Consider the following 18,672-nt stretch of genomic DNA (forward strand, 5'->3'; position numbering starts at 1 on the left):
ATACTATCAGCAACAACGTTGATATTTTTTTGCATAGCAAAACGTCTTTTTTGAACTTTTTGAATATCCCGCGAAATGCCTTGGGGAATTATCGTTTCAGTCACAACGGTTCAGTTCAACTGTGAGTGGCGATTTCGAAACGGCAAATTTTTCATCTCGCCTCACATCACTTTCTCTTTCTCACATTGCAAAATGATTATTCTTAAGCTGTCACACTTATTCAGTGACTACCTACTACGTATTCAATAGATCTGATTCGGCTATTGGGTTGAAGTGTTTATGTATTTGCGCTATTGTGCGCTGACATTTCGTTCGTTTCGGGTCGAGTCGTATCATTCTCTAACAGAAAGACATTTGTTTAGACGCCATTGTTAATCCATTGATCAAATTGAGCGCGAAAAATTCTGCCGTTTGATGCAAGTGCGTTTATCTTCTTGAAAACAGTATTCTAGGAAACATGGTGATGCTACGTGCAAATTACGAAGAATCGACTTTCCGTTGGACGATTACGCAATTTAGCGATGAATACCGAAAAGTGTCACCAGAATTTGTGGTCCAAAATTTCCCATTCCAATTGGAAATGCGAAAAGTGCGAACAATTCAAGAAAATACCCTGAAAATGTATTTGAACCGAACGAATGGACTGAAGGACGTGGAATTGACATGTATGGTGTCTGTCGAGTTCAAGTTATTGTCGTTCGATGAAAATGTTGAGCCGCATTGCAAATCATTGGTTGCTGCTGAATATGGTCCGAATGGTGGCGCATACTCATCAGTATCTTTAATATCGCTCATCGATCTCTCTGACCCGGACAAAAAGTTTGTACGGAATGACGCAATCGTTCTTGAAATTCACGTAAAGGCTGATCCACCACAAAACGACACGGCCCGGCTACCACGACTTCAAACACTTTGGAATGATGATTCGGCAATCAAGCTACATCTAACGGTCAAAGAAATTGGTCAACGGATTGGAATAATCTCGCCCGTATTTTCTCTCCGAGACATTTCATGGCAGCTTTGTGTCTACCGAAACGATGATACACTTGACGTTCGACTGCGGCCAGTTCACAGGGATTTGATAAAGAGCGCCCAACGTGTGTCATCAACCATCAAATTGCTGCCCTTCAGTCCACTACACAGTGCACACGAACGAAATTATAGCGGACAAATTGATGGGAACGACATCGTCCTGGTTTTCAAACAGTTCATACAATGGAATGAATTGGTCAATCCATTGAAACATTTCATACGTGACGGCTGCATCAAATTGGATATTGTCTTCAAAGCAAATGATGCACAACAATCGGTTCCTTCGAGTCAACGTCTGAATGACAGCGGTATTGGTTGCCCGATTTGCCTAGAAAGTCTACTGGACTTGATGGCTGTTTCGCTCAAATGTGGCCATATATATTGCAAGGCATGTGTTGACAACTCCATCAGGGCGAAGAAACAGTGTCCGATTTGTCGTACAAAGGTCCTCGCCAGCCAAATTCGTCCTGCATACCTACCCTACGCCAATTAATTCTTCCGAATGCATCTTGAATCGGTACAATATTCATATCCAGCTAATTTTAAATGTGTGCATAATTTTGCATTGATTTTTAATTAAATTTTGAACGTTTTTTCATTGGATTAGGCAAACCAAACATTGATCGAACGGAACAATGACGAATTTATGACAGATCAACTTTAAAAATGCAGGACGAAGCCGACGTCAAAATGTATCAGTGAACAAATTTCTTTTGGCGTTTCGAGCAAATCTATTTTCTAAGCCATGAATGCCCCTGGTTCGGACATTTTTTTTCTTCTAAAGAAACAACCAACAGACAACTAAATCTCAAAACCATAACAATTATCATCGTTTTCACACCTTTGGATGAAATCATTTTAAAATAAAGAATACAAATAGAAAATATGCAATAAATATCATCATGTGCATGAGTGTCATTTGTTTTCTTAGTCATTATTTACTATTCAATGCAACCGATAGTCGCTGAAATCACTCAATTTCGTAAGTTTCATATTTAGTTTGGTTCTTTCTTGTTTAGATTACAGCGCTCGCGACCTCTGGTCTACATACACAAAATCGAAAAAACAGAACCATTCATTTCAAGCGGATCGTGTGATCGTTGCTGTGTATGTGTGAACGTCTCTCAAAATTGAGAATTTTTAGCAACTGTCATTCAGTTCAACATTGACTCTTGCTGCCAAGCAATAAGACACACAATCACAATATTTGTGTTTATTTAATCAAAATCAAACGATTCGTCCCAAAATGGCGGTGCCAACATTCGAAATAATAGAAACGAAATTGCTCATTACGGTTTTCGATGCGCCATTATTACAGTTGGAAAATTATGAATTGAAACTTCGTGGTTGCAATTGGATGTTTCATGTGGAACGAGCAACGAACGAGAGCGGCGATGGCATCAATGTTCATTTGGAGCGCATTTTCACCGATGACGATAGTTCATACAGATGCATTGCAACAGCGCAAATCGAATTGAAATCGTTTGATGACCACGCACCATCACATGTCGATCAAATTGCACCGAGAGAATTTAGTACGTTGCATCGAAAATGGTCTCTGACACCGTTCATCGATTGGGACCAGCTCATCAATCCAACTAATCGTTTCATTGACGATAGTCAAATTCAAATGATGGTGACATTCAAAGTTGACGAGCCGAAAAAACATGGCGAAGACGCAACGGTCGACTTTCATGTATTGCATCCAGGTACTGAATCATCCGAATTGAAGTTGGGTTCAACATTCAACAAAATTTCAAAGATGCCAGCGGCCTTGTCGCCTGAATTTCTCGTGTTTGGCATGCCAATGCGAATTCAAGTTTACAAAAATGATAAGCATAACGATGATCAGAACGGTTCGTTGTGTGTGTACATGTGGAATTGGCGAAACATTGACGATGAAGGCGCACCACAGAAAATAACATTCCAGTCGAAATTCAAGTTGTTAGCCTATAAATCCGAAGACAACACTTGGCTATCGAGCGATGACAAAGCGACGTGCGAACGTAATACGGGTACACGGGAAATCAGCAAAAATGCGGCCTGGGCCGGTTTTGAACACTTCCTTTCGTGGCACGATTTGAAGAAGGCTCATATGTCACCAGATGGAACGATTCGAATGGAAATCGAAATGAAGCAGATAAAACCAATTGAAAACAAGGCGGCCAAAAGGGAATGGGAGAATAGCGCCAGTGGAAGCGGTTACAATGAAAAGAACATGAAGCCAACCATCGTCAGTGCGATCAAATGCTCAAGCTGCTTCGAAGATATGTTTCGTCAAACGCTGTTGCGTGTTCAATGTGGGCATCTCTATTGCAGTACCTGTATTGAAACTGACCTAAGGCAACGCAAAGAATGTGTGGTGTGCAACGAACCACTCGATCCCGATGTGCCACCCCAAATCATTTTATTCGATTGAAAAACATCGATCTTCAAATATTATCTCACGTATTTTCATTTACTTCTACTTCATACATGACTCTACTTGGTGGGAATTAAATAGATAAAAACAAAACTCTACTTAAAATTAAGTAATCTAATCAAACAATCGAATATTGACGACAAACAAATAAATATGTAATATGCCATGATACTACGCACTACATGATGCGAAAAATTCTATAAGAAATATCTACTTTTTTAATCAAATGTTCCATTAAAAATAAAACCAAGATCTGCAAATTGAATGGAATAAAATTTTTACGTTTTTGAAATAGAAATAAAAATTGTTCCTAAAATCCATTCAAAATGTTCAATCATTTCAGTCAATGTTATCATTGTAAATTTTCAGCTCGATTGCTTCAAAGTGCAACGCACACTTCGCAATTTTGATTTCCAACAGCTAACGAATGTAAGTATTAAGAACAAGCGGCAACAGCAAATTAACATAAACAATGTTGAATTGTTTATTTTTCGGCGATTGTATATTGAACGCATTTCGTGTTTGACAGTTAGTTGAATCGTTCGAAAATTTGGATCTTGTCATCTAAATGTGTTGCTAGTTAGTTTGCGTTAACTTTGTCGGTCAAAGCACATGACATTTCTCATCTCTATCAATATAAATGGTTTGTATTCGAGAAAAATTATTACAAATCGATTGAAAAACAATCAAAATGAACAAGGAAACATCGTTTGAGCTACGTATTCCAATGAATATCTATCAATTGGACGGACACGTTACACCTGAAATCATTCTTAATCAGTTTTCATGGCAAGTCGAAACGAAAAAAGTGGTTTTGAGCAATGGCAATCCGCAATTGGGAATTTTCGTTCGATGTAACATTCAACAGCCGTGTCCATCAGATTGGTGTGCAATTGCGGCCGCATTAGTGCGATTGGAACCGCCACGGGTAAACATGCGGTCATTAGAAAAGCCGATTTACTTCATGGCTTTCAATCCCGGGATCAACAAACGAGGCAATGATCGATTGATGCATTGGAACGATATAAAACGTTTTGTAAATGAAGAAAAAATCACGATCCACATTAAAATTCAAGCCATTGGACTGTCGAATGCCAACAATTCGGTGAACATAACCACGTTATCTCATGCTGCTGATGCAAAATTAAAGGTGTAAAAATTCCGGTCTAATGTATTTCATTTGAATAACTTACGTATGTTCATCATTGTTTTCAGGTGCGGGCAACTTTTAGAGATATTCAAACCACATTTGCTTTGATGTCTCCGGAAATCCATTACGACGGTTCAGCATTTCGAATTTGCATATTTAAACGACCATATGTCAGCGAACAAGAGCCACATCGCAGCCAAGATGCATTGTGGTTGTATTTAGTGTGCAGTCGCATTGGCGAGAATGAACATCGAAAGTGGTCGTACAAAATCAAGATGTTGACACCCAATGGAAAAGTTGGCCCACTTTGCACAGAAGAGAAAAATATTCGATTTTCAACCGGATTTGATTCAACCGGGGCTCCATTTATCATGTTGGAAGAACTTTTTGATCAGCGAAACAAGTATCTTTCCTCAGATGGAGCCATCAACATGGAAATGGAACTAGCGGTGATGGCAGAATGCCGGTCTTTGTCAGCGTTTGACCTCAACAACGTACGTATCAAAACTGAGCCAAAGTCACCAAAACGCCCTGCGTCACCACCATTGGTCCCCATTGAAAGAGGTGCCATAAATGCGCAGCCAGTGCAATCATTGGCCCACATCAAAGTCGAAGTTACAGCAGCAGCCACTGAATATTCAGCCGATGTTACAGACGCACAACCGCGTGACCAAAGTGCATCGGGTATTGCTCAACCGAGTGGCATTCGAAAGCGCGCAGCAGTTCCAACTGAATTAAAATGTATTTTATGCCCAACAAATTTGCTTCATGAATTTGGAGTGTTCACCACCAAATGTGGCCATCTCTATTGTAAAGAGTGTCTCGACGACGATGTTTGCAAGCGGCAGATGTGTCTCAAGTGTAACTCCCACATTGAAAAAGCCCAATGCACTCAAATCTACCTAACAGACGAACAACGAAAGATGAGAAACTGCACCAAAACCAGATCTTCTCTTTCTCTTCGATATTTCCTTGACAACTTTGACCAAGATACTCGCAACCGAGCATCAGATCATCCATCCAACCAAGTTACACGCGCACCAAACCATTTGTTGAGCTGTCCGTTGTGTGAGGGAGATTTGGTTGAAAACGATTCAGACGTATTTACAATACAATGTGGTCATCTTTACTGCCGCAACTGCCTTTTCAAAGACATTGCTTATCGTCGCGAATGCGTGGTTTGCAACAAACGAGACAGAGGCATGTGGACCCAAATTTTCTTTCCTTGAAATTGGTAAGCTAATGAGTATTTTCCAGTTATTGTGCTCATGTGTTCATTAAGACTTGTATCTTTTTATTCCAATTTCAGACAATCAAAATCCAATCAACTAAGGATCAACCGGCGAACATTCCCATAAATGAAGCAAAAGCAAAATCAAAATCAACGAAAACTTAGAAGAAACGGACTGAATTCCATTCATAATTTTAATTTTCATTATCAACTCATAATTTTAAAAATCCCAAATTATATTTTGAAAATATATGGACAAATGAATTTTTGTAATTCAACGAATTTTCTTGATGTGCTCATCATAAGAACAACTTCATTCTTAATATTTACACCGATAGATGGCCACCCAAATGCGATGACAACGTGCATTTGACATTTCTCTATTTCGTTTAGTTTATTCTTGTTGTTGGAACCGACGCACAAAGCGGTTATACAAATAAAATAGATTTTTTGGTTAAATGACGAAGTTTTTCGTAGCAAGTTTTTGATACCGAACAGAAATCATTCACAGTCACAAATGTAAACTGATTGGAATAAAGTCAACAAGATGAGTCGAAACATTGACGAAAAGTGTTTGATTGTGCGTAACTTTCCAACATCATTCTCCGAAGAAGACATTCGTGATTTTCTGCAGATGTTTGATCCGACCGATTTGAATATTTTCGTCTCAGAACACACAGCAATTGCCGAATTTGACAATTTGGACCATGCTCACAATATTCTAACATTGTTGCATCAAGAGATTTTGGAGGAAAATCAACTATTCGTTGAGTACGCGCCAAGGAATCGCAGTCGATTGGCTCTTCTATGTTCACGGGCAAACAATTCATCGCCTAACATACAACAAAACAAATCCAGACATCGTGAAAAGACTGAAAACGACATTAGCAAAACACTGAAACGATTATATGCGACAGCGGACAATTTGAATTTCAATCAACCACCACCACCTCATCTATACTATGAATACCCGAAAGCGAACCGTGACATAATCGATGCAATTTGCATAGCGCTCGAATGTGTGCCAAAATTCTATACTCAAGTGCTGCATTTGATGAATCGAATGAATCTAGAACCACCGTTTGTGCCCGGTGATAAACGATTGGCCTATGAAAGTTCGCATTTCAAAGTACAATCCGTGGCATCCTCAACACAAACCGAAGAAATTAATTGGCAAAATTTTCTGCGCAACAAACGAAAATTTGTTGAATCTGATGAGTCGGAATTAGAGTCATCGAATTCATCGGATGACGATGGAACCGTTGATTTAAATTCCTTCAAATCGAAACGAAAGAAAACTACGCAAACTCATTCGAATAAGCACGAACTATTGAAGCAGAAGCAGAAAAATTTGCTAAAGATGCAGCGTTTACAGAAGCAACTGGAGCCAATTGACAAATCGACAGCACCGCAGAGAATCGATGATGCATTTGATTTGGAACAGCATCATGTGAAATCCTCAATGATAAAAATTGTTGTGCCGGAACAATTGGATACGACACAAAAGCCAAGCGAACCGATCATATTGGAAAGTACAACTGAAAGTTTGCTTCGAAATGATGACAATTTGGAAAGCGAAAAACAATTCAAAGGCCCGCACATTTGGAGTGATTCAGAGCTCAACGAAAATCGCATACCAACTGACCAACTCAGAGGACATCCAATGTTTCAGAATTATAATGCTGGTGAAATTTGCAATCGACTGTATATAAAAAATATAGCCAAGGAAGTTACTAACGCTGACCTACAAGCAGTTTATGATCGTTACTTAGAAGTGAATTGCGGCGGACATGGCAATATTCGCACAATTGATATTCGGCTCATGACAAGCGGACGAATGAAAGGTCAAGCTTTTATCACATTCGACGGACCATATTTGAACTGTGATGTTGATGATGAAACTACCGATCATACTTTACCATCGAACAAATATCAAATGATTGAAAAAGCATTACGTGAGACGAACGGTCTCATTTTAAAAGGGAAACCATTAGTTGTTGTCTATGGAAAGAAAAAATGAAAACCAAACAAAAAAATTGCTCGAACCGAATAAACATTTATTCATTTATTTATTGAGTCGAATATTCTATTTTCGTTTTGATTTATTTGGACTCTTGCTACGGTTGCGTGTTTTCTTCCCTTTTCCCAGGTCGAAGGATTTCGATTTCTTTTTTGTCTTTTTCCCGCCACCCGATTCTTTCTCAATCGATGTCTTAGTGGTAATGGCTTTTGCCGTATCTTTCGGTACGATTCTGGTGTACAAATCATAATTGAATTCAATGCAATTTTTACCGTTGCAATATTCTTCGCTGCATTCTGCACACGTCATTGGACGCATCTCAACCACCCCGGATTTATTTTTGACTTTTTTCACCGCCGGATTCAACAGATATTCACGTTTATTACGCTGCTCCGTTCGAATTTGTAGTTTGCCCAGTTCAATTAGCCTACATACGACAATTTAAGAATGTATTCGAATCAATTTTACTACTATATCATACTGCTATCATATTGATTAGACTGTCAACTATTGCCATTTACACTCACTTGCTGTAATATTCTTCTTCGATTTTAGTTTTTGGTCGTAGCGTGGTCAACATTTTCCAGTCGATGGGAACTGTGCATAGTTCCTTGATCTTCAATGAGCGCATTTCAGCTGGTATCGGATCGAGATACGTATATTGGCGCTCACGTTCTCCGTTGTGACGCAGTAGATAATTGGTTTCCTTCTTGGTTGGTTTGAACAATCCACTATCTGGATCTTTAATCTTGATATCTTCTGGTCGTACCTGAATCGGTGACGTGTTTGAAATTGATCATATTCTAATTGAAAGCTCATACAGTGCAACACCGTCATTTTCATTCTTTCATTCACACAATACTTACCTTAATGGGTCGCATTTTATAATCAGGCACCTTTTCAAACAATCGCTTATACTCTTCTTTCGAATTGACAATTTGTTTAGACAAATCGAGTACAGGAACCACTTCCTTTTTCTTACCAAGTAAATCTTCTAGTTTGCTCATTTTGGAATAATTTCGCTAGAACGAACGGGCTATCTTCTGAACTGACAAAACAGAAATGATTGCACCAATGTGAAGAGTTTTCTATTTAGGCTCGTTGACAACATTATTGACTAGTTGTCATGGTAAGTTCGATTTTGAAAAGCTCAGTAATGATTTCATTTCGTGTTTTTCCCTTCTAATCTAAAACTTTTGTTTGATTGTATTTTAGCTTAGAATTTACCTCCTTTTGAATTGACTAATAGAATGTGTCATTTATTGAAGGAATTTTTTTTTATAAACCCTTCGAATGAACCAATTGTAAAAATGGGGTAATGGGGTTTAATGCAAATTAAACAATTATTGTTGACTGTGGTTGCCATGGCGCTCAAATGGTGTCCTATTTTCCGTCGTTGTTTTAATAGCACATTCCAAGCGCTGCTTGCGTGCACATGATAATTATCATATAATGAAGACCCATCTATTTTTTTTACTGTTTTATTAAGTTTTAAATTATTCATAGAATTCATCGTTTTTTTCTGCCGATTTTCGATGCTGATGTGCATTTCCAAAGAGAAATGTTCAATAACGAGTTTATCGCAAAGGACAAAAGATCTATTAAATTTTTAATTTATTGGTGTCCATGCAAAACGGATTCAAATACAAGTAGTAGCGCATTTTCGAATTGTGCAAAAACATGTTTGGCTCATTTTGTTCTATTTGTTTTTTTTGCAATTTTTATTAAATAAATTTCGAATATATGTGTGTATTTTTTTCATATTTGTTTTTTCTTAAGTGTGTGGAGATGCTTTTGTTTCAATGTGATCAATAATCAGAAGATGATTGGAGAATTAAAAATTTGGAATTTTAATGATCATTTTTTTGTTTTTTTTTTGTTTTTTCATTTGTTGTTTGGATTCGCCTTGTTGTTGTGTTTGTGTGTACTTGATAGGTGTTTTTTCTCTTTCCATTTGATGCCTATTTCGAACGACACTCGAGCATTTTGCAAGCGAATTTTTAGCGTACGAAATTGAAATTCTTTTTATTGTTCGAACTTTGGATATTCGCATTGTTGCTGTTCCGTTGCGGATTGCCGCGGTATCTGTTAGCTGAGAAATTCTTTACATCTGAACCGCCACCGCCAGCGCCACCTCCACTTTTGTTGTTGTCCGACGATTTATCGGTACGTGATCCGTTTTGATAAAACGTATTGTTGTCGTTGTTCCGATAGAATGAAGAGGAACTGCCGTTACCATTGGTCGAACCTCGCGAATTTCCAACTCCATTTCCCGAATTGTTTCCATTGTTGTAAGAACCATTCGAGCGACCACGATAGTTGCTTGTAGCGTTTTTGGAGAATCTACAAAACCAAAATCGATTGAAAACAAATTCATTTTTGTCAATAAACTAATGATACGATGGCCAATAAACTTACGATGATTTTGATGCCGATGAACGATAATTTCCCGGACCTTGACGGTACTGGTACCGCTGGTTTGAGTTACCTCCCGCCCATGTGTTCGAATCATCTTGTCCATTTTCGTTCGGCACACCGTTCCATTCGTTGCTCTCCTGCGAATTTTTGTTCGTGCCTGTCGTGTACGAGTCGCGCCAAGCATTATTTCCATTGCTGCAATTCGACATCAATATAAAGGTAAATCAATTAAATCATGTTTTTGTTTTCGAATACAAAATTGATCATTTTAGTGCGTAGCAAAATGTCTACCTAATAGTGGCTTTCAGGTCCGTTTTGTGAGAGTGGTCCAATGAGGTGTTGTTCAGTTTGGATGTAACATGCGGGATATCGTCGGATTTCCACTCGTTTTCTTTGATATCGGCAGTGTTAGCGTGCAAATCGTGTGTGTTATTTTCGGTAATGTTTTGATGGGTTGAAAGGGTTGTTTGATTCACAAATTTCGATGCCGTTACGAATGGCTGAGATTGTTGCACCAGCATCTGATTAGCATTTGGCGACGTTGTTTGCTGCGGAACCGATTGCTGCAACGTGGGCAGTTGAGCTGGGATCGGAATCGGAGCATTTGGGGTTGCAAATCCTGGTATATGTACCTGTTGTTGTGGATGATGCTGCCGAGGTTCAATTTTGGATAAAATTCAATTTTCAAAGACCATCGAAATAATTTATCTAATTACCTGTTGGGGCGTTGGTGGAACAACATTTGCGAACGAAGACTGTGGATTGTGGATCAATGGAAATGACTGATTGTTGAATGTGGCCGCGACACCAGTTGTTTTTGCTTCAACAACCGATGCACCAACCGATTTCGTATCGATGCCACTCACCCCAGGGGATTTCCAATAGGTCGCATTTACCTGTTGATTTTGATGTGCCTGCGATGGTTGGGTATGCATTTGGTGTTGAGTTGTTGGAACCTCCTGAAATGCCATTTAAAATTTAATGTCAGTTCGTCTTTCATCAATATCAAAAATTCAATATATGGATCACATTGATTCGCAATCACTTACAGGTCGCTGCAGTGGCAGTTGAGTGGTTGGGTTAATGTTGGATTGCGGAAGGGAATCTAGAGTTGGTTGTTGAGGTGGTTGCTGCACAAAGAAAAGAATGGGAGAACAAGAATCAGTCTGATGTTGTCTTAAGAAGAATGGGAAAAGTCGTGTGCTTACCCCAATTTGGTGGTGAACAGGTGGTCGTTCCGTATTTTGATGTGGCGTCATATTGTTCGGTACTTCTGGAGAATCTAATTCCGAATCCTGCAGGAAAAAGAAATTTCCTGTTCCCAAGACTTCAGCTAACGGACGGGCCATCTGTTGAATATACTGATGTTGTTTGAAATATGCACTCTCTACGGCCCGTACAGTTGTCGGCTGAACATGTCCAGTATGGATTTGATGACTGGGTGGAACTTGCGACAATGGAATCGAACCACCACCGGCTGCCACTGGAACTGTTTTATAAAAGAAGAAAAATCAATCGTTAATCATATGCAAAAGCGAGAGTGCCTCGAATCAATTTGCTGTCAAATTCACTGTGGTGAAATGTACCTTGAGGAAGTGTTTTGAGATTTGGTGGCGCAGAGTGTGCATTGATTCCAGGTGGTGACACAGTGTGCGGTTGTTGAGGTGTGAATGTCGGCACAGGCACAGCAGATGCACATGGAGCTTCTTGAAAATCAACCGTTCCGCTTTCACCTTGGGTGTTCACCGTTGCAGCATCAATATTCACATTAGTTGTGACATTGACGATTACTTCTTCTGGAGTGGTGGCAGCATTCACTTCATCAACATCGGTTTTCACGTCACCACTTTGCTCAGAAGAATTCTCATCTTCTACATTTTTTTTCAAAATTCGAATAATTAGTATATGTACGTGCATTGCCTCAAGTGAGCTGTGAGAATGAATAAATACTAACGCAATTCGGTATTATTTTCAGGTGGCTGTTGAGGTTGGTTGAGCTTCTCAAAGTAAGCGGACTTTTGGATGTTTTTCAAAATGGCTTTGACGTTGGCATAGGTGGTAGATGCTTCAAACTCTTTCTGCTTCCCATCAATAGTCAATGAAAGAAGGTCAGCGGCTTTTTGGCATGAGTTTTTGTACGATATGCCGCCAGGTTCGGTTGAACGTTTCGGAAGAATCTTTGTTGCACTGTGAACAGAAAATAATGTAATTTCATTCGAAAATTCGATTCGCATTCATTCGTTTCATTTTTTTCTCTTTAAATATTCAATAACTTACAATGAATCGAGCAGCTCAAAGTCGCTTTCCTCAAGCTTACAGGCTCCATTTGTACCAGCCAAAAATTCATTGCGTACCGATTCGTCCTTTAGCACGTTTAAAATGTCTTGAATGATTAATACTTCACGGATTTTCGATGTTTCATTTTGCTTTTTAAGTGATTCATCCTTTTTCTGCTTCTTTTTTAGATCCTTTTCCGATGAGATGATAACTTTATCGATTTGCTTCGAAAATTCTCGAGCAAATTCAAGTGTCATTGCCACCTCATCGTACTTCAAAATAGCAATTTTCTTGTCAGCGCTCAAATCCTTGCCGGTTTTCTCCAAATCCCGATATGATTCAAGCTTGCTCTAAACGTTCACAATAACGGCGAATAGTAAAAAATAGAAAGAGAGAGGGAGGGAGAGAAAGAGAAACACATTAAATCTATAGGAATTTGCTGTAATTTAATAATAAAATATGATATTTTATCGCAATTTGATAAGCACCAGCAAATTGCTTGTTGTTATTATTCAAATTGTTGTTTTTTTGTCGTTTGGGAGACGTAGATTTGATGAATGTGCCAGAATTCTGTACGTCGCAATATTTTATTGGGGGCATTATGCATTCGATGATTGTGTGTTTTCATTAAAAAGGCATTATAATTGGCGACCTTCTGCGATCTGCATTACTGTCGGGCATAAATTCAGCATATGACAGACGTGATTACCAAAACTATATCCGAACCATTGAGGCAGGCGAAAAAAAATGCAAGCTCTGTGTATATATATATGTATTTTTTCGAGCTTCTTCTTCTTCTACTCTTGCTCTTTGTTCATTGCAAACTCATGTGTTTTATTGCATATGGGCATACCGTATACGAGGCGAAAAATATGGCGTCCATCATTCACGCTATAGTTTATACAGCCGCACCATAGGAACACAAAATACATGCGAACGCACACAGCTGCACGCTCGACTCTCTATATTAAAGCATAGACACAACAGTGGATTGAGCTCCTAATATTCAGCATGCACACACTAACACGTACAAACACAAACACAAACACACACACACACACACACAATAGCATAGAAACACTACTGACGCTACTTCAAAAACTATTGGAACAAAATCCAACGAAACATTGAAATGGAAAAGTAATCCAAAAATGTGGTTGAACTGAATCGCTACCGTTCAAACTATTTACTTCAGCTAATTATTTTTTCTGCCGACTTATCATTAGATATCTATTTCATAGTTTCACATGGATGTACTTTGCTTTGCTTCTAGTACAGAAAAAAAAATCAAAGTCATAATACGGCACAACAAACAGATACGTATGTCTTATTGGAACAATAAGAAATTAAGCAACGACAGAAGAAAGAAGAAAAAAAAACACCTGAATAGACATAGTCATTGGTTTTTGATCAAGACAAAATCGTTTGGCATGAGATCGCCCCAAAAATAAAAGATACAATTCTCGAAAAAATGTGCCTTGATTTACTGTAGACAGATGCGTGAAACATGAGTCATTGCGTTCTATTGAGATTGTTGAAATCACTTCGATAGAAAATGTGCGTGCCTTTCAAATTAATAGACATTCTGACGCGCCGTGTGCTCACAGAGCTCACGATGATTAGATGAAATTAACATAGAAAGATTCTATAATCGAGGTGAATGCGCTTCGCCAGGTGAATGAGCTAGCGAATATCTATCTCTCTTTTCTTTGCAATGGAGACATTTTGGCAGCGTTTCCCTTTTTTCGTCTTTACAGAAGAGAAAAATTAGACTATTCGCCCATTTGAGCAAAATTGAATCAAATGAAACGAGAGAGAGAAAAAAAGCCAAGAGCAGTGAATTAGTTTTTTTTTTCGACGGAAAAATATTAAAAAACAGCTTTTTTTACTCTTCTCTCAAACGCTCCCCGTCTGAATTATGTACTGTATACAATCGCATAATCACACGGCTTTTGTTATTATTAATTGAACACACACAGAAATAAATTTGCGTAACGCTTTCGCAGACACATTACATTCAACCGAACACAAAACTAAACACCGCTATATAGAAAACACAATTGAAATCTTGTTCAATCACTGAAATCGCATGCACACCACTGAACGAACAAACGAACGAGTCGGAAGAGTTTTCTCTTTGCAAAAATAAAAAAAAACTATTGCAATAGAAATCGGCCAAGAAGTGACCAATCACCATGAAACTTTTCAAATCATTCTGATTGCAGGAAAAGAATCAACGGGAAAACAATCGATTTATGATGCACAGTGCAAAAATAATATTTTTTTTCTCCTGTCGTATTATACTTTGTATGATCGGCCTGAGATGAAACGCTACGAAATGAAACAATGTTGTTACAGTGTGGAGTGTATATTCCACCTGATATAAACATTTCGTCGAAATTCGCTCGTTTAATTTGTTTTACTATGAAAATATCGAAGACGGCCGAACATACATAAAATGCACTATTCACAAATCGCATATAAATCCATTATATGCGCGACACAAGCGATGAAAAAAAAACATGCATCCGCACATGGAACAAGAACCGTATTTGTTCTTCAACTCATTGTTTCGTTTTTTTTCTTCTTTTTTTTTCTTAGTGAATGACACAAAAGTGTTGCTTAGATTTGCTTATGGTTTTTTTTCTGGTTTTCGGGGCTTACCTTGCGTTTTTCCAAATTTCGAATTTTATGCTCGATTATTAGAGAGATTTGTCGTACGGGTGAACTATTGTCAACATTTTCGCTTTGTGCAGCCGCTTCTTTATTAGCAGCGACAGCATTGTTAGCTAAAATGTTGGTAGTTGGTGGTTTGTCTACTTTAACACTCGCGGCAGAAGGCATCCTTTACAGGCAACTGAAACAACAGGAATAAAGCACTGCTCGTACTTCGCTTGAACGATATGCCATGAAATACTGACTGTCATCGCCATTGTTTTTTTTACTCTCTCAATTGAGCATGGAAATACATTGAAACCGATAGAGGGCGCCAACATATACATAACACATGTACACGGTTTGTTTAACATTACTAGACAATATGATCGTAACTCTCTCACACCCATTTGCTCACGCTCGCATTAGCTCTCTTCATGCAGATAGTTTACATGTGCAAATGTTCTCCGTTCGCAAGCAATGACATCTATCGCAATAGTCAGCAAAACGAGCAACACTTTCTCCACATTTGAACGTTATTTATGCCAGAAAATAAATAAATAAATAAATATTGCCATTCAGCTGATCTGCATTTTTTTCCTCAATGATTGAAAATGAATAAGGCTATGCTCCAGAAAATAAATTTATAATACTCACATTTCCTGCGATACATATGACAATTTTATTTATCATTTCAAATATTTTTCTTTGACAGATTCTTTTCTTCAACACAAACAATAATTGTCAACACATTTTTTGAGATTGGTACAGAGTTTAAAAGGATAGAGCAGTAAATTTGGCTAAATCACGTATCGAAATATCATAATGGGTCTGTTTCCCATGTCATAAACGATTTAATTTTTATTGCAATAGCCGACTCATCGTAGTGATCTTTGAGTTCAGTCAGGCATTTTGTTTGTTGTGGAATTGAATTTATGTAAATTTGGAGTGGTTTCATTTCCGTGGCCGAACGTTTTTTACAATATTGGATACCTAGTAATTTCATATAAATCAAATGATCGAAGTTCATGCTGGGCATTTTCAAAGCCAAAATTTCCAGATTTTTGGCCGCTTCAACCAAATTGACAATTGTGTCCTGCACAGAGCGGTCAATCTTTTCCACATCCAAAACGCATTTGGTCATGTTTGGCAAAGATTGAACAAATTGCCGAATAAATGATTGTGTTTCATTCGACGGTGAAACTAGGCGCAATGTTTTTAGAGCTGTAAAACCCTGCGGAAATGGCTCGGCCAGAAAGTCGTCTTTTTGTATTAAATCATGTGCAAGAGTTGAAACTTGAATTGTTAAATGTTCGACGGTGTTCTTTTTGGCCATCGCTTTTAGAACGTCATACAAATCGGAGCAGTTGACAAAGTGACTTTTCAACCATGTTCGTTTTAGGTAGTTTATTTCATGCAGGCAACTATATACCGACTTCCAACTGGTCGCATGATCGGTGTTGGGATTGAATTCGGGTCCACGAACATCGTCGATATCTGAATCGCTTTCTTCCGAATCAAATTCAGTCTCACTGTCACTCTCCTCAAATGAAGTTTCCGCATCTTCACTCTGAAACGAAAGTGATTTGATTGGATATTAGAAAAAAAAAACATCAACTAACTCAAATGCACTTCATCTTACTAACATCATTATTTTCATCGCCTTCATCCCCTTCCTCCTCTTCTTCTTCTTCTTCTTCTTCTTCTTCTTCTTCTTCGTCGTCATCATCATCGTCGTTCTCTTCAAGCGTTCTTTCTTTAGGATCCCTTGGCACCGGGCTGAAGTCAAAATCGTCGCCGTGCGGGAGTTGCAAATACGAATTTCTAATTTCGAATTCCTTCAAATTCGGAATGTAACGTGTCACCAATTTACAGAGATGCTAAATAAACGAACGAGTAAATGAGTAAATGTGAAAAATTGAAAAAGCCTCGAGTCGAATCGTATGGAATCTACCTGATGATGCACTGATTCCGTGCTCAAAATTAGTGTTGTTAGCGCTGGGCGACTTTGAATAAATTCACGAAAATGGACATATGCGATCAACTCGACGAAGAGGAATGTCAAACTTTGTAGATTTTTCAGGTGGCCAAATTGAAACCATTTGCCGACTGTGCGAAGATAGCGAACATCTAACGATGACAATTGCGGTGCATTTCCAATGATTGTCGTTAACACATGTTCTTGAGCGTGACTAAACAGCGGAATAGATGAATATTTTTTGAAAATTGAGATAATCTCCAGTCGAATCCTCGAGTCAAATCCCATGAAAATTACCTAAAATCATCCGAACCACATGCAGAGAACGCAAAATATTTCAAATTGCTGAAGAATGGCACAGCACTGCTTAGTAGACCCGAATCAACTTTTAGTATACCAAATCGTAAAGTCAATTCGACCAAATTGCCGGGCACCAAGTGACTAACGACGTTTCGAAGCAAACGGTTAAATTTCGACGAGAATTTCCCGTGTAAAAAATTGTACTCGTTTACATCTAATCTACAGATGGAATGGCCAAAATCTTCGAAAATTGGTTGAAGCTTGAAATAAACAAGAAAAAAAAAACATTGAACAGCTACTATTTGAATGGATAAATTTGAAAAGAAAAAAAATAGCAATCGATGCAAAAAAAATGTTCATTTGTTTTTCATCAAACTTACATCAACGAATTCACTAATTTCGAATAGTTTGCTGGACAGAATGTGCTTGTACAGAAAGACTTTTTTTCTAAACTCGTCGTTGACTTGGCACAATTCCATCAACGCATCGCTATCCAAATAATCTAAGATCATGAGAAAACTGCCCATATTCAGTGATTCCAATGTAAATTTTGCATTGTCATCATCAGCATTGCAAATGGATATCTCGTTGGCCAATTCGTTGGTTTTCACCATTTCTATGTTGTTATTTGAATCGATGTTCATCGTGTGTACTTTTCTATTATATATTCTTATATTTCAACGAAAACTTAACAATCTAACTTAAAATTCTAATAAATCAACGTAATTTTGAACTAATACAATTTTCGGACGACAAAAAATTTTAACAACTCAAAATCAACACATTTTTCACAAAGAGCAATTACAGCAATCAAAATGGTGTGGTGTGGTGTGGTGTGATTTGGTGCTTGTGCAGCATCACTTGCGTTCGGTTTTTCGACAATACCGTTAATTTGAATGAAACACAAACGAGCCGGTAAAAATATGATTAGACAGTGCAGAACACACTCTATCGTTCTGTCTCTGTCGTCTGTAATACTTTGCATTCACTATCGTTACGTGCAAACGCAACAACACCGACTTTTGTTGCCGATGCAAGTGCCTTCTGTATTCTTGTGTGCCAAAGCATTGATCTCTGTCACAAACTGTCCATAACATAACACGTTAACGACGTGATATACTTTGTTATTGCTCAATGAAGATTTGCATCGGAATTGATATTTCAGATTAAGTACGCCATTTGCACGTCA

General features: G+C 38.2%; 5 protein-coding genes across 9 annotated transcripts; 2 read left to right on the forward strand and 3 right to left on the reverse strand.

Moving 5' to 3' along the window:
- The first annotated feature begins 243 nt into the window (after nt 1-243).
- On the forward strand, nt 244-3,774 carry LOC129575188 (uncharacterized). Of its 2 annotated transcripts, none has more exons than XM_055458211.1 (2): nt 244-1,549; nt 1,640-3,774. In XM_055458211.1, exon 1 carries the CDS (start codon nt 458-460, stop codon nt 1,523-1,525), a length of 1,068 nt encoding a protein of 355 aa, XP_055314186.1. In that variant the 5' UTR covers nt 244-457; the 3' UTR covers nt 1,526-1,549; nt 1,640-3,774. The 2 variants fall into 2 exon arrangements, with proteins under 2 accessions (XP_055314186.1, XP_055314185.1); XM_055458210.1 differs by having other exon boundaries at nt 247-1,549.
- An 80-nt stretch (nt 3,775-3,854) lies between these two features.
- Nucleotides 3,855-7,919, forward strand: LOC129575186 (RNA-binding region-containing protein 3). 2 transcript variants are annotated; one of them, XM_055458207.1, is made up of 3 exons: nt 3,855-4,604; nt 4,670-5,838; nt 5,914-7,919. In XM_055458207.1, exon 3 carries the CDS (start codon nt 6,383-6,385, stop codon nt 7,853-7,855), a length of 1,473 nt encoding a protein of 490 aa, XP_055314182.1. In that variant the 5' UTR covers nt 3,855-4,604; nt 4,670-5,838; nt 5,914-6,382; the 3' UTR covers nt 7,856-7,919. The 2 variants fall into 2 exon arrangements, with proteins under 2 accessions (XP_055314182.1, XP_055314181.1); XM_055458206.1 differs by having other exon boundaries at nt 5,914-6,294.
- Nucleotides 7,878-9,393, reverse strand: LOC129575189 (uncharacterized). The gene is made up of 3 exons (XM_055458212.1): nt 8,722-9,393; nt 8,383-8,624; nt 7,878-8,282 (listed from the first exon to the last, which is right to left on the reverse strand). Exons 1-3 carry the CDS (start codon nt 8,860-8,862, stop codon nt 7,922-7,924), a joined length of 744 nt encoding a protein of 247 aa, XP_055314187.1. The 5' UTR covers nt 8,863-9,393; the 3' UTR covers nt 7,878-7,921.
- A 154-nt stretch (nt 9,394-9,547) lies between these two features.
- Nucleotides 9,548-15,565, reverse strand: LOC129575177 (caprin homolog). 2 transcript variants are annotated; one of them, XM_055458186.1, is made up of 10 exons: nt 15,215-15,565; nt 12,551-12,900; nt 12,228-12,460; nt 11,860-12,144; nt 11,482-11,762; nt 11,323-11,403; nt 10,990-11,232; nt 10,565-10,923; nt 10,274-10,468; nt 9,548-10,198 (listed from the first exon to the last, which is right to left on the reverse strand). In XM_055458186.1, exons 1-10 carry the CDS (start codon nt 15,392-15,394, stop codon nt 9,856-9,858), a joined length of 2,550 nt encoding a protein of 849 aa, XP_055314161.1. In that variant the 5' UTR covers nt 15,395-15,565; the 3' UTR covers nt 9,548-9,855. The 2 variants fall into 2 exon arrangements, with proteins under 2 accessions (XP_055314161.1, XP_055314162.1); XM_055458187.1 differs by having other exon boundaries at nt 10,565-10,905; nt 15,215-15,470.
- Nucleotides 15,566-15,863: 298 nt separating this feature from the next.
- LOC129575183 (uncharacterized) lies at nt 15,864-18,638 on the reverse strand. 2 transcript variants are annotated; one of them, XM_055458203.1, is made up of 6 exons: nt 17,991-18,620; nt 17,864-17,960; nt 17,481-17,743; nt 17,160-17,397; nt 16,852-17,085; nt 15,864-16,775 (listed from the first exon to the last, which is right to left on the reverse strand). In XM_055458203.1, exons 1-6 carry the CDS (start codon nt 18,125-18,127, stop codon nt 16,026-16,028), a joined length of 1,719 nt encoding a protein of 572 aa, XP_055314178.1. In that variant the 5' UTR covers nt 18,128-18,620; the 3' UTR covers nt 15,864-16,025. The 2 variants fall into 2 exon arrangements, with proteins under 2 accessions (XP_055314178.1, XP_055314177.1); XM_055458202.1 differs by having other exon boundaries at nt 17,864-18,638.
- Nucleotides 18,639-18,672: the final 34 nt, after the last annotated feature.

The sequence above is a fragment of the Sitodiplosis mosellana genome, unplaced genomic scaffold (genome assembly GCF_009176505.1).
Source record: "Sitodiplosis mosellana isolate CC-2019 unplaced genomic scaffold, AAFC_SMos_1.0 Smas_scaffold_6166, whole genome shotgun sequence".
Lineage (NCBI taxonomy): Eukaryota > Metazoa > Arthropoda > Insecta > Diptera > Cecidomyiidae > Sitodiplosis > Sitodiplosis mosellana.